This window comes from Leptomonas pyrrhocoris, assembly GCF_001293395.1.
Source record: "Leptomonas pyrrhocoris isolate H10 chromosome Unknown, whole genome shotgun sequence".
In the NCBI taxonomy this organism is placed as follows: domain Eukaryota; phylum Euglenozoa; class Kinetoplastea; order Trypanosomatida; family Trypanosomatidae; genus Leptomonas; species Leptomonas pyrrhocoris.
In genome coordinates, this window is record NW_015438365.1 from 481662 (window position 1) to 507713 (window position 26052).

At 53.6% G+C, this 26052-nt stretch overlaps 7 protein-coding genes across 11 annotated transcripts; all 7 read right to left on the reverse strand.

The window, feature by feature from the left end:
- Window positions 1-886: 886 nt before the first annotated feature.
- ABB37_05077 (hypothetical protein) lies at window positions 887-2979 on the reverse strand (the record flags this gene model as incomplete). The annotated part of the gene is made up of 1 exon (XM_015802987.1): window positions 887-2979. The coding sequence occupies exon 1, from the start codon at window positions 2411-2413 to the stop codon at window positions 887-889; it is 1527 nt and encodes a 508-aa protein (XP_015658503.1). The 5' UTR covers window positions 2414-2979.
- A 2178-nt stretch (window positions 2980-5157) lies between these two features.
- ABB37_05078 (putative protein kinase putativeserine/threonine protein kinase) lies at window positions 5158-7760 on the reverse strand (the record flags this gene model as incomplete). Its single annotated transcript, XM_015802988.1, has 1 exon — window positions 5158-7760. Exon 1 carries the CDS (start codon window positions 6661-6663, stop codon window positions 5158-5160), a length of 1506 nt encoding a protein of 501 aa, XP_015658504.1. The 5' UTR covers window positions 6664-7760.
- Window positions 7761-9478: 1718 nt separating this feature from the next.
- Window positions 9479-13339, reverse strand: ABB37_05079 (putative serine/threonine protein kinase; the record flags this gene model as incomplete). The annotated part of the gene is made up of 1 exon (XM_015802989.1): window positions 9479-13339. The coding sequence occupies exon 1, from the start codon at window positions 11630-11632 to the stop codon at window positions 9479-9481; it is 2154 nt and encodes a 717-aa protein (XP_015658505.1). The 5' UTR covers window positions 11633-13339.
- A 500-nt stretch (window positions 13340-13839) lies between these two features.
- On the reverse strand, window positions 13840-17382 carry ABB37_05080 (hypothetical protein; the record flags this gene model as incomplete). Of its 3 annotated transcripts, none has more annotated exons than XM_015802992.1 (1): window positions 13840-17382. In XM_015802992.1, the coding sequence occupies exon 1, from the start codon at window positions 16738-16740 to the stop codon at window positions 13840-13842; it is 2901 nt and encodes a 966-aa protein (XP_015658508.1). In that variant the 5' UTR covers window positions 16741-17382. The 3 variants fall into 3 exon arrangements, with proteins under 3 accessions (XP_015658508.1, XP_015658507.1, XP_015658506.1); XM_015802991.1 differs by having other exon boundaries at window positions 13840-17379; XM_015802990.1 differs by having other exon boundaries at window positions 13840-17366.
- Window positions 17383-17976: 594 nt separating this feature from the next.
- Window positions 17977-20910, reverse strand: ABB37_05081 (hypothetical protein; the record flags this gene model as incomplete). The annotated part of the gene is made up of 1 exon (XM_015802993.1): window positions 17977-20910. The coding sequence occupies exon 1, from the start codon at window positions 20641-20643 to the stop codon at window positions 17977-17979; it is 2667 nt and encodes an 888-aa protein (XP_015658509.1). The 5' UTR covers window positions 20644-20910.
- A 482-nt stretch (window positions 20911-21392) lies between these two features.
- Window positions 21393-22956, reverse strand: ABB37_05082 (hypothetical protein; the record flags this gene model as incomplete). Of its 2 annotated transcripts, none has more annotated exons than XM_015802995.1 (1): window positions 21393-22956. In XM_015802995.1, the coding sequence occupies exon 1, from the start codon at window positions 22827-22829 to the stop codon at window positions 21393-21395; it is 1437 nt and encodes a 478-aa protein (XP_015658511.1). In that variant the 5' UTR covers window positions 22830-22956. The 2 variants fall into 2 exon arrangements, with proteins under 2 accessions (XP_015658511.1, XP_015658510.1); XM_015802994.1 differs by having other exon boundaries at window positions 21393-22943.
- Window positions 22957-23718: 762 nt separating this feature from the next.
- On the reverse strand, window positions 23719-25600 carry ABB37_05083 (hypothetical protein; the record flags this gene model as incomplete). 2 transcript variants are annotated; one of them, XM_015802997.1, is made up of 1 exon in its annotated part: window positions 23719-25600. In XM_015802997.1, the coding sequence occupies exon 1, from the start codon at window positions 25159-25161 to the stop codon at window positions 23719-23721; it is 1443 nt and encodes a 480-aa protein (XP_015658513.1). In that variant the 5' UTR covers window positions 25162-25600. The 2 variants fall into 2 exon arrangements, with proteins under 2 accessions (XP_015658513.1, XP_015658512.1); XM_015802996.1 differs by having other exon boundaries at window positions 23719-25168.
- Window positions 25601-26052: the final 452 nt, after the last annotated feature.

Below are 26052 nucleotides of genomic sequence, written 5' to 3' on the forward strand. Positions count from 1 at the left end.
TCTGCGTTTCCTCCCCCGCCAGTCCGACGTTCAAACAGTGCAAGGAATCAGAGGTGAGAGCTGAGGAAAGAAACATATATATGTTTATAAAGAGGTCCAACACCGAAGGAAAGAGCAACCAAACAGAGGAGTGAGACATAAATAAATAAGAAAGTCCGCAACACCAACAAAAAGGTAAGCCCTAACTCCGTTATTTGGCGTTCATAGAAATTGACACGCCTCTCGCACCAGCGTCCAGAAGGAAAGAAAAGGAAAACACCCATCTTAGATACTTTCACTTACTCCTTAGTGTACATAAACAAGCAAGAAAAAAAAGGCGGAACAGATGGGTAGAACAGAAAAGCGTGTAACCAATGAAAACTTCTACGAGGCGGCACATGAAGCGTAGTTGAACGCTGTGGTTTTACTTCTTCGACAGCGGTTGTCCACATTTTTTGTTTTGTTTTACAGAGAAGACAGAAAAAAAAAGAAAGAAAAAAAGAAAAAGAAAAAAGGATGCTTTGAAAAACTGGAATACTTGTAGTAGGTACCAAATACATCGGCGAAGCAGAAAAAGAATCAACTTGCGCCAATCTTCAAAAAACAAAGAAAAACTTCTTTCATTATCCATGTTCTGCAAGAGCTAAGTGCTTTAACAACCTTGCCAAATAAAAACGAAAAAGGAAAGAAAGAAAAGCTGAGTCTACCACATCAAATAAAAAGAGAAGAAGAGCACGACGAAGAACAACTACGAAACTCACATCGAGGAGCTCCAACGCGCCCGCCCACACACAGCACACCACGCGTCAGCATTCACGCACGCATCGTCCGATATTCTCCTGAGCAAAGCACAAACGAAGGGGAAAAAAAAGAAACAAAGCGTTCGACACACACACACACAAAAGAGCTACTCCTTGATACCTGCGACGATCAACTCATCATCGCCGTCGCCGATGCCGAGCACTTCCTGGATCTTCTCCATCCACAAGTCCCGCTCCACCTCACTCTTTGTTTGAAAGGACAGCCGCTTGCCCGTCTTGAAGGCCACGGCGAAGACAAAGTTGGCGTTGCAGCCCGTGTACTTGGCTGGCACCGGAAAGGCGTCCTCCAACTCTGTGAACGGGGTGGAGATGCATTGCTGCTCCATCGTCTCCTTCGAGATCGCCAGCACCATGTCAAGGGATTTGAATTTCGGATTGATGTCCAGCACGGTGTGCCCGTCCGCCAGCTCGGCGCGGATGCACAAGTAGCGCTTCTTCCACACCATATCGCTGCTCTGCTTCTTCACGGTGCCCTCGTGAATCGTGAGTCCGCCGATGGTCTCGGACAGCGGGGTGGCGCCTTCGAGAATCGTCGTCGAGGCCGCCACCGACGTGCCGGCGCTTTCTTCCAGTGCACGCTGAATCTGTCGCTTCTCCGTCGCGAGCATCCGCTTCGTCTCCTGGATTTGGTTTGAAATCGACTCGCGCAGGCCGCCCTGGAAGGCAGGCTGCGTCTGCACGATCTCCAGCAGGCCGGAGAGGAAGAGCTTGCAGATGGGCATGTTAAGCAGCCGGCTGCTGGACGGGCGGCGCACCGGGTCCCCGCTGAGGAGGGCCGCCACAATGTCGCGCATCTCGGGGCTAATGTTGCTCGGCAGAGGGTCAAAACGGCCCGCCAGCGTCTTGTGCATCACCTCGTGCATATTTGCACCGTCGAAGGGCCGCTTCAGCGTCAGCAGCTCGTACAGCAGCACACCGAGGGAGAACATGTCCGCCTTCTTGCTGTAGGGGCGGCGGCGCCAGATCTCCGGGGCTACGTAGTACGGGGTGCCGCAGAAGGTGCGGCCGACGTCGTCGCTGACGGTGTTTGCATACATCTTGCTGAAGCCGAAGTCGCCCAGCTTCACGAGGCCGTTGCTGCACAGTAGAATGTTGGCGCTCTTGATATCGCGGTGAATCATGTGCTTGGAGTGGACGTGGTGCACAGCGAGCAGCACCTGCAAAAAGAGCAGACCAGCTTCGTGCTCGCGGAACGTGCGGCCCGACCGGGCGCGGCTCTTGATTTCCTGCCGCAGGTCACCCGCGTTGGCGTAGTCCAGCACGAGGGAAATCATCTGCACGTTCTCCGGGTTGTTGGGGTCCCGCTTGGCAAGGTCTTCGTGGCACTTTAAAATGGAGAAGTAATCGCAGTTGAGCAAGCAGTCCACCTCCGCCTGCGCACGGTTCTTGTCCGCCTCTGACATGCCCTCCATGTCGACACACTTCACCGCAAAACCCTCGCCGTCGGAGACGCGCTTGGCGCACAGGACCGTGCCGGTGGCACCAGAGCCCAGAACGCGGCTAATCCAATACTTCTTGTTCTGCTCACGGGCCGTCGCCTCGTCTTTTGCGAACGTGTCCGGAAAGTTGCGGCACACGCGGCCGATCATCGCATCACCGTTGCCGCTAGACATGATGCAAGAGGGCGGGAGAGCTGGGCGCGATAACAATAAGAATAAGGTGTAGAGATATATCGAAAAGGGAGAACGCCTCTTAAGGGAGATAACCAACGCCTTTTGAACCCCAATAAAGCACCCAAGCGAGGTGCAGGCTGCTCTTCTTCTCTGCTTCGTCTGTCGAGTGTGTGTGGTCTCCCTTCTGTCTTCACGTGTTCGGGAAAACAGTACTATATGGAAATAAATTTGATGAACGTTTCTTTTTCAGATCCGCGATGGCGCTCGCGCGCAGGAACACGAGACGTTCGTCAAACCTAAATATATTTGTGTTTGTGAGAGAGTGTGAAGAGGAATACTTGAGAGGGACACGAGAGCTTTTTAAACAAAACAGAGAAGGTCAGTATTAACAATAATAACAGTAATAATAACAATAGACAGAGATGCTAGTTGCAATCAAATGAGGGAAAACGGTTTTGGGGTGAATTAACGGGCGTGAAGCTCCGCAGCTCTGCACCAGAGAGAGGTTGGTTTCCTTTTTAAGTTAGACCTAGAGGGGAAAAGCAAAATTGAATTGCTGCTGCTGCTGGTATGGTAGCGTAACGATGCAGACGAGCCACAAAACAGGAAAAAAAAAATAAAGCAAAAGAAAAGAGGCAGAGAAGAAAAAGAAGCGCGTGCGATTACAGGAGAGGGGAGGGGGGAGGGGTAATGTGACCTAGGAAAGAAGCAACAGCGTTAACACAATTGGCTGTCCAGATACTTCTCTTGTCGTCATAGAGACGCCTCCACCGAAAAGCCGCTTTCCGGCTTGTCGTCTTCTTTTCCTTTTACGGGTGTAGAAACGTGAGAAGGCGGCGCAGAACCGCCATCAGCTGTAGTTTCATTGACTTTCGTGTACATCTCCCACGACCAACTCTTGTCCGGATGACTTCACCAGACCTTCTTCCTTTTTTTTTACGTTTGCTATTCGAGTTATACTGCTTGCATTACGTTGGAGGATACAACAAAGGAAAGAGGGGGGGGGGGAAGAAGAAGAGCGAACACGGCTACCGGTGCACCTATACTGAGTGCGGAGCCAAACCTTCTCTGTACGTTGCGTTTTTCTACGGCTTTGCAACCCCCACATTCGCAACACTTCATCCCCTTGAAGAATAAAATAGAAAAAAAAAGAAAAGAGAAAGAGAAGAGAGAAACGCACGACACCTTATTGGTCCTCTTCTTACCACACCTTGGACTCCGTTACCACGCTGCTCGGCATGCAACGTACATAAACACCAAAGAGAAAATAAAATATTAAAAACAAGTCACGTACCAAAAAAAAACGCAAAAACGAGGCTCTTGAATTACTGTTTCTCTTCCGTCCTTTCCTTATAATTTGCTGTCATTGTCGCTCGAGACTCTCAAGACACCCCTCTTTTGAAGGTGCCCAACGTAGCACACAGCGTAGCGGGCAGAGAGAGAGAGCTGCATCGCTTCCATTTACCCGAAGCAGTCTTTTTTTTTTAGCGACAACACCATCATCTTTTTTATTTTTACACTGTTGATGTACAGTAACATGTTACCAATGCAAAAGAAACAAACCATCGAATCTACATGAAAGCAACAAAAGGGTGTGAAAGCGACAAAGAAGCACATTGCTGCAGAAGATTCTGAAGGTTGCGTTGAGGTGACGCAGTCCACATCTACCAAAAAATTCAATGCTGTTGCTTTGTCGTAACAGAATAACAATAATAAGCACATGAACACTAGCAGTGGCAAGAGAGAGAGAGAGAGAAAAGGGAGAAAAAAATAGATATATTCACACTTTATTCGTTCAACAAAGAAAAACCAAATATGAAAAAAAAAAGGAGGAAAAAATGAAACGAAGAACTTCCTGCTGGTAAAGGGAGAGAACGTGAGGTGCAACTTTCCCCGCTTGCTGTTATGATTCGCCATCTACGATTCGCCTCAATAGCCGTCAAACAGTCGGTGATTTCGCTCCCTCGATGCCCAAACGCTCACAGGCACTCTCCAGCCCTCTGCGCATTTTTGGCTTCTCTACATGCATTATGTGTATATTTTAGTGAGAGTAGTTGCGCACCGCCTGCAGTGAGAAAGGGGGGGGGGGAAGAAAGAACAGTCGCTGGGTCATCTCAGACGTCCGACGGCGTTCTTTCCCTTTACCTCGTCCGCGTGCACACGTGTTGCAAGCGGCGCTACGGAAACAAAGGAGCAAGAGAAGACATAAAGACTTTACATAATATCATCGCTAGTAAAATTAAAATCAAAACAAATCTCGCCTCTTTTACGTACATAAATAATTAATGCCCGCTTCACACAAAGCTGTTTCTGCTTCCTTGATCCACTTTGTCAACCATATTGGATCTGCTGCTTCCTTTCTTTGCAGGTGTCCTAAAAAGAAAAGGAAGCAAGACTGCATGAGTCGTGAGGGAGTAAAGCAGTGGGCACAAACTACAGCGGACGAGCGTTCCTCGCATCCACTTTCACACACACAGACACACGCACGTCAAAGGCGGCAAAGGAAACAGGAATGAACGAGACGGTCACGGGTACCCCTTGATACTGCCATTGTCGCTAATATTATCAGTTTATCCCCGCCACGTGGCACGCATCGCACACTCCTCCCTCTGTCATTCGCCTCTTCCATCCACACACGCAAGATGCAGGGTGCTTGACACCCTAGTCTCGTTCTCCCTCCCTTTCGTCATGTATATGCTTGTACGCCTGCGTGTGCATTTTGCCTTTGAGAACGGCAAACTCTGTTAGTCGTCTTCATCGCCAATGCCGAGGAATTTCTGAATGGCACGCATCCACTCGTCGCGGTCGTCGTCGTCCTTGGCGTCGAACAAGATACGTCGACCGTTCTTGAAAGCGACCGCGAAGGCGTGCGCAGCGTCAGAGCCGGTGTACTTGCTGATAACCGGAAACACGTCCTCCAGCTCGACGAACGGGGTGGAGATGCACTGCTGCTCCAGCGTATCCCGCGAAACGGCCTGCACCAACTCTAGGGAGGCGCCGCACGAAGCGAAGTCGCCGGTCAGCTTGCAATCCTTCTCCACCTCCCCGTAGATGCAGACGTAGCGTCGCTTCCACGACAGGTCGCTGCTCTGCTTCGATAGCTTGCCGCCATAGAGGATGAAGCCGATTCGGCCGGGGACGTCACTCAGCGATACCTTCACGGCCGTGCGCAGCACCTCTTCGGCAGACAGCTGTGGACGGCAGCGGTCCACCTGCAGTTCTTCCTTCGTTTGCTTCAGCTGTCGCGTGATGATGGTCTCCTGGTCCGGCGAGAAGCCTCCAGCCTCGCCGCTCTGCACGATTTCCTGCACCACTGATATGTACAGCTTACATGTGGGGGTGTTCAGCAGCGTCTTGCTCGACGGACGCCTTCGCGGCTCGCTCTGCAGAAGGGCAGACACGATCGTCTGCATCTCCTTGCTGACGCTGTCCGGCAGAGGGTCAAAACGGCCCGCCAGCGTCTTGTGCATCACGTCCTCGATGTCCTCACCGTCGAAGGGCCGCTTCAGCGTCAGCAGCTCGTACAGCAGCACACCGAGGGAGAACATGTCCGCCTTCTTGCTGTAGGGGCGGCGGCGCCAGATCTCCGGGGCTACGTAGTACGGGGTGCCGCAGAAGGTGCGGCCGACGTCCTCGCTTACAGTCGCAGCGTAGTGCTTGCTGAAACCGAAGTCGCCCAACTTTGCCAGGCCGTTGCTGCACAGTAGAATGTTGGCGCTCTTGATATCGCGGTGAATCATGCGCTTGGAGTGGACGTGGTGCACGGCCAGGAGGACTTGAATAAAAAGAAGACCAGCTTCATGCTCCGCAAAGGGGCGATTCGTCTTGCTGCGGTTGCGGATCTCCTGCCGCAGGTCACCCGCGTTGGCGTAGTCGAGCACCATCGCCATCATAATCACATTATCGGGGTTCTTCTTGTCACGGTAGACGAAGTCCTCGTGGCACTTCACGATGGAGAAGTAGTCGCAGCTGAGCAGGCAGCACACCTCGCCCGAGGAGCGCATAATTTCCTGCGGCGTGTACCCCTCCACATCCATCACCTTGATGGCAAATGGCTGATTATCTCGCACACGGCGGGCGTAGAGGACCGTGCCGGACGTGCCAGAACCGAGAACGGTGTCGAGGTAATAGCGGACGGGGAGGGAGTGGCGACCATCGCTGGCCGTCTTGTCATCGTCCGTGTCCACGCCGAAGGTGGCAGGGAAGGCGTTGCACACCTTCTTGATTAACGCATCACTAGTGGCAGACATATTTATTTGGTAAAGCAGCAGGCGCAATAGCAAAATATATATGTAGTGCAATTTCGGCGCTACGTATTTGTTTTTCCCCCAGCTAGGCGACAGAACGCAAGAGAAGAAAAAACCTTTTCGTGCACTGACTTGCGAGTAAGCCACAAGCTATTAACAAACTGGCGCAAAAAAAAACAACCGAAATGTTGGAGTAACTGTTTGGTAAATTGCACGGTGTGTGTGACGAAACAAACGGGGAATATATATGCCGTCGAGACCACTTCAATCCACAAGAAATGGCAGTCCTAGGAGGCAAAGAGATAAAACAAAGACGCACTCGAAGATAACGGTCACAAATGGAAACAAATGAAAATGGATCAAAATGGAAACGAAGAGTAAAAATAATAATAATAATAATGAGACGATCTGTGCACCTAGTGGTGGTAGCAACATAGAAGGAATTTCTGCACACGAGAATTGAGGTTCAAAAAGAAAAAATGAGGAAAAACAAGAGAGCCGAAATTCTTTCTCGGTTTCGAAAGACGAAAAAAAGAAAACGCAAAACGCGACACCAATTTTTTTTTCCCGAAGTAATGAAAAGCCGGACAACGAGCACGTCCTCTTCTGCTTTCCCTCCTCACAAATCTCAAGCTCTGTGGTTTGTTTGTGAAGCTGCGGAAAAGAACAGAGTAGCGAGAGGAAGAAGGAGGAGGGGGAGGGGAGAAAACGATGATGTCGAAGAAAACTAGCAAATTCAAGGCAAAGTGAATCAACGAGGGAGGAAAGGTGAGAAAAAAAAAAGGAGAGGAGCACTCAGGGCACTTGTCAAAGCTTGTTGCTGTATCTCGCCTTCTGTGGTTTCAAGGTGGCACCTACAGAGATGAAGGAGAAAGAGCTCTGGCGGGGTCGCACGGGTACGTGACTCAGAAGACACTTTAAGATACGGAGTCACACACACACCAAAAAGAAAGGAATAAAAACTAAAATCTATATAAACCGTGCACTTCTGCGGGATTTCGGTACTCAAAGAGTCAAGGAAGTCTCCCAAAAAGACGGTAATTACAAACTAATAGTGGAATGCTACTTTAGATATGAAGATCTAACAGGCGAGGATCGACTGTTTGTTTTCAATAATGTGTGTTTTCGTGTGTGGAGGGCAATCCCAGAGCATCGAGCAAGCCATCGCATAAAAGCCAATGTCCAGAAGAAAAACAAAGAAGGAGGGGAGATCGGATACGATGTAGAAACACTATCAGAATACGTTTTTTTTTTTTTCAAACATGGTCTGCTTTCCACCAGATTTCTGAAACGGTGTCAGGAAAACACTTGAGAACGTGAGCTCAGATCCTCCTCTCTCGGAAAGCCTTCGGCGACGTTCCCGCTGGCGTTTCACTATCTTTTTTCTTTTCTGCTGCAAGGGCAGTTGGACCAATGCGGCAAAGAAATTCACGCACCCAAAGCAAATAGATATATGTACCTTATTATTATTATTGTCATTGTTGCATTGCATTTCTTTTGTGGTGATGGTCACCCTGCAATAGCCCTCCCCGACAGCTGAGAGGACAGAAAAAAAAAAGAAAAGGAAAAGAGCAAAGATACCAATTGCGCATCAAACCAAACGTTTACATCGGCTGGGAAATGGAAGTAATGGAAACAGAAGAGCGTAACCACGAACCTGTGAAAACAAAAAAACGCACAGAAAACGCATCCTCTTAGAGACGGGAAAATGAAACAGAAGAAGACTACACGTACATCAGCAGCCATAGTAGGTGGTATCCCGAAACACGAAGAGAGCGAGGATGGAAGCGGAGACGTACGCAAAGTATGGAAATGTCCGTATGCGCAAAGATGACGGCACACATCATATGGCAGCGACGCCACCTTCTGCCATCGTTTAGTGAGAAAACAAAAACGCTGGGAAGCCAAACCAAAAAGAAGAGGAAGGAGTAAAGGGGGTCAGGAAAAAAAAAGGAAAAGTATATATAAGGTGAACAACTCCCGTAGGATTTACGGTCGAGAACAAAACATGGTACTTTCAAGTTCACAAGAAGCAGTAGCAAATATATCTATGTAAATGTATAGAAATTCGAGAGAAGAAAGAGGGCACTTTACATCGTCGCGAATAACGAAAACAGTCACGCACGGAGACAGTAAATGGATAACAGGAGATAGCGCACTGCGACACCCCTTCGACGCCACAGTGGAAGCTTAAAAATGATAACAATAATAATAGTAACAATTAGAAGCAGCAATAGGTAGTACCACCGATACAACAGATACAAATAAAAAAAAAAATAATAATAGTTAGAGTAGGGAACTGCATATACGTACTGTAAAACTCGACTCAGAGGGGTACCGATTGAACGGCGCATCCACCACACAACTTTTTCTATTCCTGGTTCTGAAAGGTGGGAACTGTAGCCGTACCCCGCGAGTGAAAAGTGGGAAATGAGAAGAAAAACAAAACGAAGAAAGACCCACTGCTTGTGAAAACGCCTCTGCACGAAAAATACATTACATGAAAAATAAACGCGAACGTTCCAGCGGAAACATTCCAAGTCACTCCAAGCGCAGCAGAAGAAATAAAACGCAGTGGGATAAATAAAAAGGGGGAAAAAGAAACCATCATACTAGCGCGTACAATTACAAAGAAACGTTATAGGGCGACCAATCCTCACCCTCTTTCTTTTTATGGTCTTTTGCGAGGCACCAAAAACCAACACACAACAGGATTCACCTGCAGTGCACTTCTCACAGCGGTACGTGACACGTACCCATGTAAGAGGAACACCGTCCTTTGCGTGTGTGTGTTTCCTCTTCGCGTTACACTTCTTCCTTACACGGGAAGACGTTGCCGCAAGATGCACTCTAGAAAGACTTCCACCCATTTATCCCGCTCGTCCGCAGTGCCAGAGGTAAACCGCACAACAGATCCGTTGCCGGACTGCAGCACAAACCCGCTGTAGTTGTCCAGCTCGAGGGGGTAACAGTCAATGTAGCCGCTCAACTGCTGCGCCTTGCGCGGCCCGCCCTGCTCACTTGACTTCTGGGACACACTGAGGTAGATTTCGTACGAGGACGAGGTCGCCGCAGAGCACTGCACCGCCGTTGTCGTCGACGGCGAGCGAGCAGTGACGTCGCGACGCACCAGTTGCAGGTAGCGGCGCTTCCATTTCCCCTTGCCGCTCTCCTTCTGCAAGGTGCCGGACATCACATTCGTCACGGTCACGTCCGTCGCAGCAGCCGTGGTGGCGTTCGGAAATGAAGTAACGGATGGGGCACGAGGCAGGCACACAGGGGTAGCGAGCGGTGGGAGAGATACGCAGGCACATTGAGTAATGGGCTGCGGCTTCGCCTCCACCGCCGGCACTCGATCGGGCTGCACCAAGTAGCGCACCACGTCCGCCACGACGCCACGCACATCGGCCAAAATCGCCACCCGCTCCTCTCCATTGAGGTTGAGTGTGCTGCTGCTACCAAGGTGGGCGCGGATGGCAGGGGGCACCGGGGAGTGTAGACCGGGCGGCGTCCCGTTGCTAGCATCCGCCGTAACCGACGCGTTGAGCAGCCCGCTCGAGCTGTTGTTGGGCTCGCATACGGAGCAAGAGGGGGAGGACGCGTCATGAAACACCACCCCCAACAGTGTCCCAATCGCCTCTCGCATCAGCGGCATGGCAAGGATCTGCACAGCAGAAGGTCGTCGGTTGGGTTCTTTGTCTAGTAGTCGGAGCGCCAGCGTCTTGAGCGCCGTACTGTACACGTCGTTCTCAAAACGAGGTGGGTTCAAGTGGCTATTCATGATGGAATCTCGTATCGGCTCGATCGAGGTGCCGCTGAAGGGCCGGCGCATCTCCATCATCTCAAACAGGACGACGCCGAGCGAGAACATGTCCGCCTTCTCGCTGTAGGGCTCAACAGACCACACCTCAGGTGCGATGTAGTGGGGCGTGCCACAGAAGCTGCCAATGCGTGCCGTCTGCACCCCATCCGCCCCCTCAAAGGGCTTCGAAAAGCCAAAGTCACCAAGCTTGACGACACCGTTGCTACAGAGGAAAACGTTGGCCGACTTGATGTCGCGGTGCAGGATCTTCAGTTTCGCGTGCAGGTAGTGGACGGCCATGACGAGCTGCACAAAGATGAGAAGGATATTACGCTGCGAGAAGAAGCGGCGCGGGCTCTGGCGCGCGCGTGTCTCCAGCTCCGCTCGCAGGTCGCCGGAGTTGAGGTACTCGAGCTCCATCGTCACCGCGGTGATGCCGCGGTGGGCTAAGATGCCATCGTGCGCGTCGATGGTCTTCTCTGTGTCCGTCACCTCGTTGCGCACGGTCACGTAGCTGCGGTAAAGCTTCATGATAGAGAAAAAGCTGCAAGAGCGGAGCACACGGGCCTCGCGCAGACAGCAGCTGATCATCCGAAGTGAAGCGTCCTCCAGCGAGACAAATTTCACCGCAAAAGGAACGGCAACGGCGCGGTCGCCATCGTGTTGGAATGACGTACCGCTGCTAACGCTGTTGGAAGCACTATTGCTGATATTGTTGCTGTAGCTGCGGTCACAGCTGATGTTCGGCGGTTGAAGCGGCGTGCTGGTCAGCGACGGTAGCCCATCTGTCACGGTGAAGGAGGAGTCCATAAGGTGCTGCAACGAGCTCGGCGGCGCCGGGACATAGCGTTTGGCGTGCAACACGATGCTGCACACACCGACGCCGAGAAGACGCTGAATTGTGCCGCGCGGCGACGCAGCCGGTGCGTCAAGAGTGGCCGCCGCCGTGGGTTGCTGAGCGGCGCCATCCGCGTCCATCTGACGCCCATCCACTCTTCCCTCCAGATTGCACGACCGAAAAAATGCGCTGGAGGCGTTGTAAAACGGGTGGAGTGCGAAGAAGCGCTGGAGAAGCTCAGCGAGGTGCGCCTCCTTCGAAGCGCGGCTGAGCGAGCCACACTTCCAGTGACGATCAAGCCCAGCGGGCGTGTCTACATCGGATCGATCCATGCCGGTTTATTTTTTTTTTACGAAAAAACAGAAGAGCAGGAAAACAGGTTAACTAAAGCGATGACAGTTTTCTTTTTAAAACGAAAGCAAACCCAAGCTGAATAACACTACTGAAGACAGTCGCGACGAAGGAAAACACCCGCATGAAATGCGGAACGGATAAATAAATTATAAGAGCGGATAACACCAGCTGTGAGGCTTGCGGGTACGTGACAAGGTAGATATTATCTACTGAGTTAGAATCCGGCGCTGAAAAGTAGTCCTTGACTTCCCACTTACTATTAATACACGGGTGAGTCAAACAATGATGATACAAGAAAAAATATAAGAAATAAGGAAGTAGTAATCATCAACGGCAACTGGAAACGCGAAAACCAAAAAAAGGCCACTGGGGAAAAAAGAAGAAGAACAAACAGATAGTCGCAAAAAAAAAAAAGGGAGCACAGCATCAGGTAAACCAAAGAAAAACAAATAATAAGGAAGAAGTCAACAGGTGGCCGATACAGATCAAAATGGATCTTTCCCTGCCGGAGAGAGAGAGATAGAAAAACGGGGGGTGGAAGGAAGAAAGAAGCTTCGATTATTATTGTGCCGCCTCTAACTTACCATAAATATATTTGGAGTGAAGACAAAGGAAAAACGGTTATGTAGAAAATCCACCAATACAGGCAGAGAAACCCAATCAGTGAAGAACGCAGCAATGACAGGAAAACGATCTCATATAATTATAACAGTAATAATAAACAAAAGAGGAATAAAACGGAGAGAAGTATGCCCTTGCGATCTTCCAAAACCTGCGACTGTGAAGAGAAAAGAGTTGCCTTTGTTCCTTGTCAAGCGCAACTCACTCAGTTCACATTCGTTAGTTTAATCGGTGAATTGTGTTTCAGTTTTTCCTTCGTTAAAGCTCTCAGCGGGCGCTGAGAACGAACGCAGAGGTCGCAAGCTCCTGGGGTAATGATAAGGAAACTCAAAAGTCAAGAAAAAAAAGTTGAGAACAGCAAACGCAAGAAAGGCGACGGAGCACAGTAAGAGAAAAAAAAACCTCTTTTGTCGTATTTATCGGCAAAAACAACAACAAAAAAGCGACGACCACTTCCAAGCTTAGATCGAACGGAGGGAAAGAGAGGGGGGAAAAAAACGAAGAGAAGCAGAATCGGTAGTGAGGCGAAGCGTTGTTTGACATACACGAAATGCCGTCACACACCCACATATATATATATATATATAACGGTAAAAGTGAGAACGACGAGGAGATATGTATATAATATTAACACTAATAATAATTGAAGACAGAGACGCTTGCTTTTTCCCACGCGGGGGAGAATGTGCAACTCAAATTGAGCGCGTCACTTAGTATCGTTGATGTTACTTTTTGATTTCTTTCCTGGACAAAAAGTACCGCTATATATGTATTGTACAGCACCGAGCGTCCACTGCCACAGCGCGTGGAGCAATGATGAAAGAACTTGTATTACTTTTTGATGGGTGAATCGATTAAGCGCCCAAATTATTGTCAAAGCAACAATCAGACGACGTCGGGGGCAATAAGGACAACAACCACACGGGCTGTGAAGTACTGGCAATAGGTGGAGAGGAAACCGCGTGACGCAGAGTCCGCACGCGCTTTCAGACACGGCGTCAAGACAAACGGCAGAAATGCTGACAAGGTTACGTACAGCTTGGATGTTGCAGGATAGCAGCAACTACAACAACCGCAAAACCGGGAGCCAATAGGAACCATGCAGAGCAAAACCAAGTAAAAGCAAGGCAATTAGGAGGGAAAAAGAAAGTAGTCGAACACAATTGAGAGGCGAGGTTCAGTACAGACGTTGAAGGACAACAAACTGGTAAATTGTGCTGCACAGTGAGTACGCGTCAAGGCAACGAGACATATAACTTACGCCTTTTTTCTCATTCCATGGTCGTTTGGACAGAGAACAAGGAAGAGAAGTGAAGCATGTCACAATAATCATGTTCCTGTTAGCACCCATAGAGCAGTTCATGCACTGCAAAAAGACCAAACAAAGAACATTTCCTTTGTTAAAACCTTGAGGACATCTGAACGATGCTTCACTTTTTTTTTCCCTTCGTCTTGTCAAAGGTAGAGAGACATCCAATATCATCGCGCATTCGCACGCACGCACGTAAAAGAATACGCGTATGAAACAGACGCCTCTGCATTTCGTAGTCTTCTCTCCCGCACCTCATTCAAAACCCAGCAACGCCTCGCCTCGCACCCTCTCCACTGCGTCTCGCAATAGTGTTGCTCCGTTCTTCTTCAAAACTTGCGCACAAAGTTTCGCTTTCACCTCGCCAAAAGCGGCGATGCTCGGTCGGCTCAGCGGCGGCAGCGACGACAACGCCCTCCGCTCCACCCGCCGACGGTCACACCAGGCCTCGCCAAAGAGCGCCAGAGCACCAACGAACGCCTCACAGCACACAAACATACCAGGCGAGGCGGCGAGGTGCGCCTCGGGCTTGTTGCAACCGGCCATCGCCACCACCGGCACCACCGGCGCGAGAAGCGCGCCCTCCGCCTTCGCTATTTCGGCATCCAGCAGGTGTTGATCCGCTGCATCAAGCACGAGCGCCGTAAAGTTGAAGCAGACGAGAACAAAGGGGAGCTCGTTGGATACCTTGGCGGGTGCACGCGGCGGCGTAAAGGCCGCTTCTCCGCCGGCTGGCGGCTTCACTCCAGACGGGTTCTGGCACAGGTCCCACAGGCGCTTTGCGAAGACGGGGTAGTAGTCCACTAGGTAGAGCAGCTGCAGCACGCCAAGGACGCCGGTGGCGCGCACATCGGTGGCTGGGTTAGAGCCCTGAAAGCCGATCAGCTCCCACCGGACAGAGCGCATCGACGACGGCGGTGTGAGACGAGCCGGGTCGGCGGCTTTTTGGCGCAAGTGTGGCCACGGCACCTGGTCTGTGAGGATGTTGAACACGGTAGACAGCACACGGCGATGCACGCTGTTCTGCAAGGAGAGCGGAAGTGACTTGAGAAAGTGAACCACCTGCAAAGCACTCTCCGCAGCGCCTGCATCACTCGTCACCGCAGCAGCAGCCACGGCAGAAGAAGCAGCATTTTCGCCAGCCTGCGCGGAATCGGCACCCACTCTGTCGAGGTCCGCACCTGCACGTGCGTAGGCTGGGGGCTGCCGCGTCCTCACATCCGACTCCTGTGGGCTACAGCACCGCATCAACGAAGCAAGGAGACCTGTTTTACTTCTCCTTTTCACGCTTGCATTTTGCGGTGCCGGGTGTGCGACAAACGGTGTGGGTGCTGAGGGTTTGCCACCGTGTGCACGGTCTTTGGCGGCTGCGACACCACGCTTCATCTCTCTTGTCAACTCCGCGTAGGCTTCATAGAAGGTGATGGGCTGCATGGTGAGCGGCACGCGTCCGGTGGGGTCGGTGACGGTGCTGCTCGGGTCGACGTCGACGTCCTCGTCGTCGCCGATGCGTGGAAAGGTGCCGGCGATGCCGGAGAAGGACAGCAGATGGGACGGGCCGACCGCCGCACGCGAGTTCGCAGAGACTGGTCCAAAATGGTCCGCGGAACCGGCACCGTCGACGTACTCAGCCGCACTTGCACGCGAGAACACGTCGTCCTCCGCGTCTTTCGCGCTATCGGCACCCGCCACAGTCGATGCGTCGCGAGGTGGCGGCGGCATCTGCACAGCGAGACCGCCGCGACCTTGTGGTGGTAGCCGCCCCGCACTGCTTTGCCGCTCCGCCGCCTTACGTGCGTGCGAGCGGTTGCGTAGGGAGGCCAAATTGGCGGTGGAGGTGTCTAACGTCGAGGGCTCGGACAGAATGCTCGTGGGAGGCTGCAGCAGGGTGTCCGACACGTCCAACCGCCCGATGCCCGGCGACTCGCCCGTGAGGAGCGTATCGCCCTCTATGGAGTTGTTTGTCATGTTCACACTGAGCTTCCCCACCGCCTCTTCGCTCAACAAAGACAGGTGCTTTTTAATTTGGTGGCTCCTCCCATTGGACTCACTCGGCGCCTCCGAGGAAGAAGACGAGCTGACATCGACGTTGGTTGGCCCGTGGTTCGCGTCCACCCTGAGCATGCCTTGAGCCGCGTGTGCGGCGTTCAGCTGATCCATCGGCAGACTTAGCGGGAGTGCCATAAAACTCGTGGGGCTGTGCGGCTTGCTCGAGGCCGGAGAGAGGGGCAGCCCGCCAGGGCTGTTGAGGACCCGAGCAGCACTGCTGTTGTTGCTCTTTGCATTGCTTTTTTGAGTCCCCTGCACAGCGGTGCCGCCTGTGACGCGGAACGACGGCCCGCCGGTGGCGTTGGCGCCATCAGCCACGTCGGTGGCACTCAGAAACGTCTCCACACCCGTGGTGAGCGTCGTCGGCGAAACCGCGGGGTCTGTGCCGGAGGAGTGCAGGTGGATGTCTTTCGTTGCCCGGTCCTCCTCCCCGGTCAAATCGCTGCGACTCCGCGGCACCGGCACACCCTGTGGCACAGCTGCTAGCCCGGCAGCGTTTGCATTGGGGCGCACCGTACGACTCGGGGGAGCGAGGGGTGGGGAATAATGATCCATGGAGACGAATTCATCAGCCCCGTTGTCAGTGATGTTGCTGTCCAGCCCTGCGCCGTCGTGCCCCGTCTTGATCGACTTGACGGAGGAAGCGGCTTTCGATGATCCTGTACCTCTCTGACGGCCGTGCCCGTCAACGTCGGTGCTCGTGTCTCCAGCCGCTGCATCTGCACCGTCATCATCGTGCGGGGATGCTCGTACGGCGAGCGGTGAAGGCCGCTGCTTTCCATTTGCGTCGCCTGCTTTGCCACGCTCCTCCCTCGCTCGAAAATGGAGATCGGGGTTGGTGGTACTAGTGCCACCGCTGCTGCCCTCGCCCATCACCGACATCACGGAAGCCTGCGGAGATGGGCGGACGTACGTCGGCGAGGCGCTCGAGCTGCCACCGACGACTTGAAAGGCATCTACATCGGGAAACTCATCGTCGTTGATGTCATTACTGCTGTGGTGGGTGCCAACCGCGGCGGCGTTGTCGGCTGCCTGCCTCGCCGCCACCTCTTCGCGATGCTGACGCCGGTACTCCTTCAATACATCGTTTTTGTGTAGGAAAGACATTTCTGCAGTTGTGATCCGCAACAGAGGCCGAAATACAAAACCAAGTCGGGGCAGAGGAAGAAAAAAAAAGGGAGTTCTCTTCAGAGCACCACAGCGGAGCTGAGCAATGTTCGAAATTATAGTGGCAACGGAAAAAGAAAGACCACAAGACGCGTCGGTTGCTGTTTGTTGTGAGATGGAACGAACTAGCAACGGGAAGAGGTGGCCAGCGCACGTTTGTTGGAAAACACACAAAAAAAACAAAACAAAAACTACATCCAATCGGCGGCAAACACGTCGAGTGACCTCCCACCGCCAAGAAAAGGGCGACGAGAGAAGCAGAAGTAACTTTCAAGAGCACACAGCATACACACACACAGTAAAAGAAGGAGCAGGTGCACAGTAGGATGAGAGTGTGGGCAAAATATTGATGTTAAAGAAAAGGAAAAGCAACAACGATTACATGTACGGGAGTGTGTAGATGCGATTGACGATGAGGAGATCTTGGGCTATAGAGAAACCCCGGTCAGGAGGCTTGTAGAAGCTTTTGCCGAGGTACACTCATATACTAGAGAGGACGGTAATCGGACTGAATTGCTACACGAGCAGCTGAAGACAGAGCAAGGAAACTACACACAAAAAGAAACTTGCTGATCCCGCTGCTGGCGTTGAAAGAAGGCACAAGTGTGAAGACGAACAGAACGGCAGAAAAAAAGGAGGAAGTGAAGGTGATCCCTCGGTTATTCGTGGAAGCGAACAACAGCTACTTTTCATTTCACTCTTTGGAGGAGGAGAAAAAAAAAGAACGCTTCTCTTGATGGCTTCATTTTGCGCAACGCATTGGGTGCTGTTACGAAGCACCTCGTACGCTCTGCTGTGATACATGTGGCACGCACAGCATGCGTAGCCTCATCATCACAAGCTGCCCTTGACGAGAGACACGATGAAGGGCACTCTCTCCGATCTGCAAATCTACTTCATTTACTTGATAGACTCTTGCCATGCGCATCTAGTGCCAGCAAAGCGACGGGTTCGTCGCCAATCGAGCAAGGAGAGGGGGAAAAAAGAGAGCGATTCTAGTGTTAAAGAAAGACAAGATGCGACCTGCTCGTCGAGGACAGATGACACAAAAACGCCTCAGGCGTGTATGAAGAATCTACAAAAAAAGATCTAACAAACGCGGTTCTCCTCTCTTCCAGAAAGCACCTCGTATCTAAGGTATGAAAGAGAGACATTTATCAAAACAACAACAAAAACTCACAGTTCTAGTTGCAACCCAGTCGTCTTGCGCTTCACCGTTCCGCGGTGCTCCTCGCCGGCGGTGTCGCCGCTCATCCCCCGCGCCGGCGACACTCCGCTGCTTTTGCTGGGCTTGCACACATCAAACTCGGAGAAGAAACTCAGCCGCGTGGACCCACTCGTCTGCCAAGCGGAAGAGCAACCCCACGAGCCGGAATAGGGTGCGGGTGGAAGCGAAGACGGGCGCACCGCTGCCTCCGCCAACGTCGTGTCTTGCATCACACTCGTCCGGTGCAGCTTCAGTGCGCGCCACGATGACGACGAGGAAGAGACGTTGTTGCCGCTGTTATTGTGGCTGTTATCGGCGCGCTGGGCGTCGTCGATGCGATCAAGACTCAAAATACGCTTCCGAGGCATCGAGACGCGGAAGGGCACGGTGTCACGTGCCGAGTTCGCCGCGTCATCGCTGCGCAGACGCAATGCGTTCGTTGAATACGTATACGTGGCAGACGAGGCGCAAAACGGGTCCGTCTCTTTCTTCTCGAGAGCATCCAGCGCAGCGCGCACCTGCGACGTCGAGGAGGTCGTTCGCGAGTTGGCGGCGGAGATCGAAAAAGACGCCTCATCACGCGAACCACCAATGACGAGCGAGCGCGGTACGGAGGAGCGCGTTGAAGTAACGGAGCGCCGCGCCGCAACACGAGAAATGCCAGTTGCGGTGTGGTCTGTGTCGCTGTTCAAGTGCATCTCCGTTACGCGGCTTGTCGAGTTGGGTGCAAGAGCAGCTACTTCCGACACGTGCGACGGACGCAGCTGTGGCACCTCGTCTTCTGTGGCGGCACCAGTAGCAACAGGAGCCGAAGCATCTGCTGTACGCAACGCCGCCACCTCTTCGTGCACCTTCGACACTACCTTGGCAAAGTTGTACGACGACGGCGACATGGAACGCTTGTATTGATGCTTCGGCGATGTCGTTAACGACTCTGGCTGGACATACGCAAACCGACCTTCCGCACGCTTCTCTTCTCTAGCATGCTGTCCTACGTCCACCACCTCCTCCACTTCTTCGTCTTCCTCACCAGCGGCGCTCCCTTGATCCAACTCGCTTTCGGTGGCGCTGGTGCGCACTGTCGGGGGCTGCAGCTCCGCGGAAGCCTCGAGGCGGCCAAGGTCTGCGAGTACCTGCCTGTACTGCGAAATGCCTTTTTCATTGAGCGTTTGCGCGTTGAGCATGTCGAAGCACGCCATGCGACATCCGTTCACGCCCTCTTCCCCAAGTTGGTACGTCCACCCATCCACCGCCGCGGTCGCCTCATCCGCCAGCCGCGACGCCGCACGAAGCGTCCACGCCCGTTGCTCCTGCACGCGTTGTGCCACCCGCATCAAAGTGGCGGGACTCACCGTCTCGTGAAAACTCGTAAGGCGACCGCTCGCATCGCCGAGCAGATCCGCAAGGGCACCGGCGGCGGACTGCAGCAGTGTCGATCGACGCTTCACCTCGGCCGAGGCGGCACGCAATGTGCCGAGGAGAGCATCCTCGCGCTCTTGCAGAACGCGGCGCAGGGTAGAGAAACACCGCTGGATGTCGGCTTCCACGTCGTTGGCTTTCGACTCGTAAAGAGCCCACAGCGCGGCTAGCTCGGAATGTGCCGCGGCCGCTTTCTCGCGTGTCCTGGAGAGCTCGCGTGCGTCTTTCTTCAGCGTCGCCGCGGTGCGCTGGGCCACGTCGGCGAGGGTGAACACATCGTGACCACGATGAGCCCCACCAAAGCAGCACGTCACGCACACGCACGTCGAACACGTCTCGCAGTAGAGGTCGAGCGACATGCCGGGGTGCTCAGGACACTTCAACTGGTCGCGGCGGCGCACTTGGTCGAGCTCGACCACCTCGTGCAGCTTAAACTTTCCCTTCGCGTGCGTTGCTTTGTGGCACGCATCGCAGAGGCCAAAATCGCACTGCACACACATGCGCGTTGCCCTCTGCTCCTCGCACACCCCGCAGTACAGCGTGGCCGCCCTCGACACGGACGGAAGGCCCTCCACGGCTGCACCGTTGCTGCTCTCCGCAAGAGGCGCGAGGCCTGTGTAACAGTTTCGTATAGTTTCCGGGTGAAGGGCGATGGTAGTCTCCAGCTCCCGTTGAGCCTCCTCATTTAACGTCAGGAAGCTCTCCGTTGCAGAGGCGGGAACATCGCAGTCGCACAACGGACACTGCAGGCACGGAGCATACAAAGATGTCCGGTTGGGGTACACGAAAGCATCTCCGTTTGAGGCTGGCGGCGTCGACTCCTCCAGCGCGTGCGTCGCGGCACACCACCGCGCTGCGCAGGTGCGGCAGGCAAGACAGTGCGTTGCGGCTCGTGTCTCGGCATGGCTGCCCACATGCGCGTGCAGCTCCACCGGATCCGTGAGTTTTGCGGAGCAGCAAAAAGGGCACAAAAACGTCCAATCTGGAGTGTCCGCTGGTGAGGCGGCGGTAGCGGCTGCTGCTGACGCGCAGACAGATGATGTTGGTTGGGAGTTTTCGTTGTTCTCATCACTGCTGAGACGCACCTCCTCCGGCTGCTCGTCTCTGCAGATCGGCTCGTGGTCGTCTACGAAGGAACAACAGACGGATGCCTCCAGCGCGGACGGCGCAGGAGCGTTGGCGCTGGATGGCGCGGGTGCAAGTGTGCGCTTTGCCATTTTTTGCTTTTCCTCGGCTATTCAATTGCGGGTCAAGAAGGTGAAGAGCCCCCGCCAAAAATAGGAGCTCGATGTATGCGTCAGGTCTAAAACTACCAAACGTCGTGTTACGGAAGAAAATAAATCTAACCTCTACGATTCCCTTAACCGATTGTTTGCTCCTCTATTTCTCACAGCACTTGTGCGTGTGTACATGTATATGTATGTATGTTTACTTTCCTTGTGATTTCGCGTTTTTATTTTTTGAAATCAAAAACTGTCGCCGTCTGCAGTGGCAACAATGTAAAGAGCAGACAAAGACAGCAGGTGCACACGTGAAAGGAAGGCGGCAACGCTTGTGCAATGCACACGTCACGCATTCATACATCAACAAAATGGTGCGACTCAATGAATAGGTAACTGAAGTCCAACAGCAGCACCCACCCGCACAACAAACGAACGAGATTATCATGTCCTCGTAAAACGGTAAGTCTCATGTGTGTTACCTCCCCTTCTCTTCATTTCTCAGGCACAGCTACGTTCACATGCTTTAATAAGCTTGCAGATTCAAAAAAAAAGAGAGACAGGCATTGCTGCTTGTTAGTATACATACGAGAACAGAAAGAGGGGCTCCCCAGAAAAAAAAAAAACAGGAAACTGGCCAGAGGAATACCGTAAAGCTGACATTCGTGTAGTAAGTAAAAAGCTCACAGAGAGCGAAGACCTTTTGCCTTGCTCTTTTCATCGCTTTCGCGCTTTATCGACGAAGACTATGACTCAGGCTTCGTGGCAAAGAGGAAGCTTGCTCGAGCCACCTCGTCCGCGTGAATCGTGCGCCCATTCAGCTCCAGCAGGTGCGGCAGGACCGCCAGCGTCCATAGGTAGACTTGCTCCTCCCTCGGCAGGGCCGAAATCTCGCGTGCGTTGTCCACCTTCACGCACAACGCGGCATCGCGCGCCGCACTGCCCACCGTGCGAATAAAGTTGTGCGTCTCCGTCGCAGCAAGAGCGACGTACGAGGCGGTGGTCGGCGGCGCAGCAGCAGCAGCAGTCGGCGCAGTAGCGGAGGCGTACGCGGTTGGATGGTGGTGCGGCGAAAGGCTGTCGTCCATCTTATTACCTCCTACGAATGGCGGTGCGTTGCCTTTGTCGTGCCACCGCCCACTTCCCGCAGCAGCATCCGCAGCGCTGGCGTTTGTGGGACCCACGGTGAAGCTGCGCTCATCTGCTTGGCTGCTCGCCGCCATCCCTAACACAAGCAAGTCCGCGCCCTGCCCCGCGTCGTCGTTCTCCTCGTCGCTCATCACGACCTCTGCGTGGTACTCGGTGCGGCCGGCGCTGGGCTGCTGCATCGCAGGGTCCGCCGTGAACTCCGCCCCGGCGATGTACGGAAGATGGTTGAGGTCTTCATTGCCATCAAAGAAAAGAGTGCGCAGCGCCGTCAAGGTGCACAGCGCCTCAAGCTCCGTCAACCCGTTCAGCGCGTTTCTGCGCACGTCTAGAACGGTCAGCCCTTCCAAGTGTTGGACCGCGCTGCCCAGATGCGCGATACGGTTGTCCGCCAACGTCAGCCGCTCCATCTGCGATGAGACGGAGCGGAGAAAGCTAACTTTGGTCAGCGCGTTGTGCGCCAGCTCGAGTGTGCGTAGGTGCGACGCAGCCTCAAACGCGTTAACTTCGATGGACGAGATGCAGTTGTGGTTCAGTCGCAGGCGCATGAGTCGGTGCGCCCCACTGAGGCACCGCGCCGAGACAGACGCGATCCGGTTTTCACTGCACGTCACATCGGTGAGGAAGGGAAGCGACTCGAGACCACTTAAGCTGGTGAGGCAATTGCCATCCAAGTGCAGCCGTTCCAAGCACCCCGCCGCGCCAGCGAGGCATTCGAAGACGTCAGAAGTCAGTTTGTTGTGTCGCGCGGAGAGGTACACGAGCTGGGGCATGTAACGCACCGCCGTCAGCTCCGTCAGGGCGTTGTGGTCGAGGATCAGCTGCTGGAGATTTCCATAGCGCTCAAGCCCCGGCAGGCGGGAGAGCCCCTTCGAGGACAGAGTGCATTTCGTGTACACCAGCTCACCAAGGTGGTTGTGGCCGAGATCCGAAAGGGCGGCGTGAACCTCCTGTATGGTCAGCTCGTGCGGGTCCTCTGCCACGGAAGAAGCAGCGAGCGGCGCGGGGACGAATGCGGCTTCCACCGCGATAGACATGATGATGGCGATTTGCTCGTTAAGAATGCAGTGAGGAAGGAAAAAAGAAGCGGGTTTGAATCGGGCCGCAGCGTTCGTCTGAAACACGGATGTGCCGTCTGCTGACAACTTTACTGGTCAAATTCCCTTACAGCATCCGCAACAACAAAAAGAGATGAGCCATCAAGGAGAGGAAGCGCAAGGTGGAAATAAGTTGCGATGGGGCCGGAGTACGAGAAGAGGAAATTCAATAGAGAAAAAAGAAAATCGGCGTTGCAGAAGCAAAACACAGCTACCACTCTGGGCATACGTTTGCTGTTGTTTCCCTTTTGGACAGAATACAACGCATCTGCAGCCGCACACCTCGCCTGATTCAAGGCGGCACGGAATCTTCAAGAGCCGAAAGAACCCGAACGTTTTTTTTTTTGGAGGAGCGCGCACACGGAAGGCACTGGTCAGATTTTCCAGCAAACGTCATCCATGAGGGCGATGGTGGCACAGTGCCTTTTCTTGGTTGCTGCTTTCTATCGCTTCCAAGGCCGCAGAAGCACTGTATAATCTACCTCTAAGACAACAACAAAGACCAAGGTCGAAAGAAGAGGGTCAAACAACGAGGGGGGAAAACGCCTCGTTAACACCACACGGATGGTTGTTTACACCGCAGTGTTGCGTCATTCTCATTGCCGCACACGTGTACAATGCGAGTAAGACATTGGAGAAAAAAAAAAGATATTTTTCCCCTGGCCTCCGTGACCAACCGGCAAGAAATATCTATTACATGTACAAAAGCAATGAGGATGAAAAGAGAAAGCCGGGACCTGGAGAAAAAAACAAAAACCACAACAAAGGACTTCAGCCACGTAGAAAGGGTCGAAACAACGAAACAGAAGACGACAGCAATGCCAATGGATCAGCTGCTGGCCTCGGCGAGCAAGGAGCGAAGTTCGTTGACGAGCATAGCGCGCCGCGTCGACTTGTCTTCGCCCACCATGCCACTCCCATTGCCGGAGCTACGCGAGGCCTCCGCACTGCCGACAGCGTCTTCTAACTCCCTCCTTGCCTCTTTCAGAAGTTTCACCTGCTCTTTCTTTTGATCGATCAGGGACGAAATGCGATGCAACGCAGCAGCGAGCACCTCGCTCGGGATCTCGCCTGGTGGCCTGCGCGTCACCGTGTCTTCGTACTGATGCTGGAGCTCCTCCAGCTCGTGTCGGAGCTGCTTTTCTACCTCATCCATCGCCTTCGTACTCAGCGCCGGAGGAGGCACTTTTTGTCCCGTCGCCGCTGTCGATGAAGGCGCAGCACGCCGCGCACTTGCGTTCTGCGGCCGCGATGACGTGCGTATGACAGCGGGTGAGGTGCGTTGGTGCGAGCTGTGCGCGCTGACGCCACGTCGAGCAGGAGAGATCTCGCCGCCCCGCCGCGAACTATCCCGCGCACTTCGATAATGGACGTGCCCGTCCGCAACTCCGTTTTCGTCGTCGTCGTGGGGCGACTGTGCGGAAGGGTACGCGCAGGGTGGCATCTCGTCCGGCACCACGCGGACGTCCCGCAACATCGAGCTGCACGTGGGGTCCTCGTAGTTGTGGCGCTGCATGTTGACCGCCACACGCGGTCGTGCGGAACGATGGGCATGCACAGCGCCGTTGGCCACTTGACCACGGCTGGCTCCTCCGCGCATCGATGCGGACGGACCCGCTGGGCCGCCACGACTCATCGTGCGCTGCGAAGGCTCAGACGACGAGGGGTGTCGAAGCCGTTGTTGCTGCTGCTGCTGCTGGTGCTCAAAATGAGTCAACAGGTCATCCATGGCGACGCGAAGCTGCTCATTGGTACGCAGCGCCGCCTCTCGCTCCTCTTTCAGTTTATCGACGGTTACGAGCAGCGCCGCCCGTCGCGTCTGCTCGTCTTTGATGTCTTCCCGCAGCCGCGCCACCTCCTTGTTCAGCTTCGATTCGCGTTGTTCGGCCAGCTCCTTTTCCGAGGCAATCATCTCCTCCAACTCTTTCCGAAAGCCGCCGAGGTCTTCCTTGTTGCCGCTGAGCGCGTCCTCAAGCTCGGCCCGTTCGTCCCGTGCTTTCCTCAGCAGCTCCAGCAAATCAGCCTCGCGCTTGCGGTGCGCCGCCCGCTCCTGCTCCATCTGCCGCTCCATGTCCAGTTTCTGCTGTTCATGGGCCTGCAAAGACACCTCGTACTGGTCCTGGTGGTAGTCGCGGTCCTGTTCTAGGGAGCGAATCTTGCTTTGAAGAGCCTGCAGAGCCAGCACAATGGATTTCGTGTCGCCGACCGTAATGCTGAGGCCGGAGCGCTGCAGACTGCTGGCGGTGCTCTCTGCGGATTGATTGACGCTCATTTGCAACTAAGGGAAGAAGACAAGGTAAAGCAAAAAAAAGGACGTGACTCTTGAAGAATCGCTTGTGTGCAGGTAAGTAAAAGTGGTTTCCAGTACCAGGAAAGGTGAAAAATCCGATGTCGAGCGAATCTAACGCGGAAAATAAAATAAAAAACGCCCGCAGCAAAACGATACGGCGGAAAAAAGCTCCACTTGTTGACCCTCAGGGAGAGAGAGAGAACGGTGCTGCGCGGTCGTCGTTGGGCGGGGGGGGGGGGACGGGGGCGCAATCCTCGCGGTGAAACTCCCTCGCTGTCCACTGTTCCTTTCGCTTTTGTTTCGTGGAGATTGAGCTGACTCTCCAACGGTGATTCAACAATTCACGTGTACGTGCGTGTGCGTGTGTGTGTGTGTGCGCGCAGCCGTAAAGGATCCGCTGCTACACAACCGCATCCACCGCTGACACAGAGGGAAAGGCGGAACGGGGAGAGGCGAGGTAGAAGAAAATAGGAGTGCGACAACAGAGCGGGAGAGGGAGCGCGCGCGCAAACGGGAGGGCGAAATACAGAAATGCGGGCGTTATTCGCTCCGGGCTTTGAAAAGACAGCAAGAAAGTGCAGCACAGCACAACGAGGGTACAAGGAAAAACGAGATGACAGAATGCTGTGCAGCCTCTTCAACTCCGTGTTTCTTCGAATAGAGAGTAAACACGCAGCAGCTGGGTGTCTGTGCTCGTTCAGTAATAACAGAGCTGCACCCGAACAACGTATGCGAGAAATATAAAGCAAAGCAGGCAGCTTTTCTTTTCATTTTTTCTTTCCAGTTGCGGATTGCGGTGAGAAACTGTCCAGTACAAGATCCAAAAAACGTCGGAAGAAGAAGAAAAAAACAAAGCTCGTTCATTTACAGAAG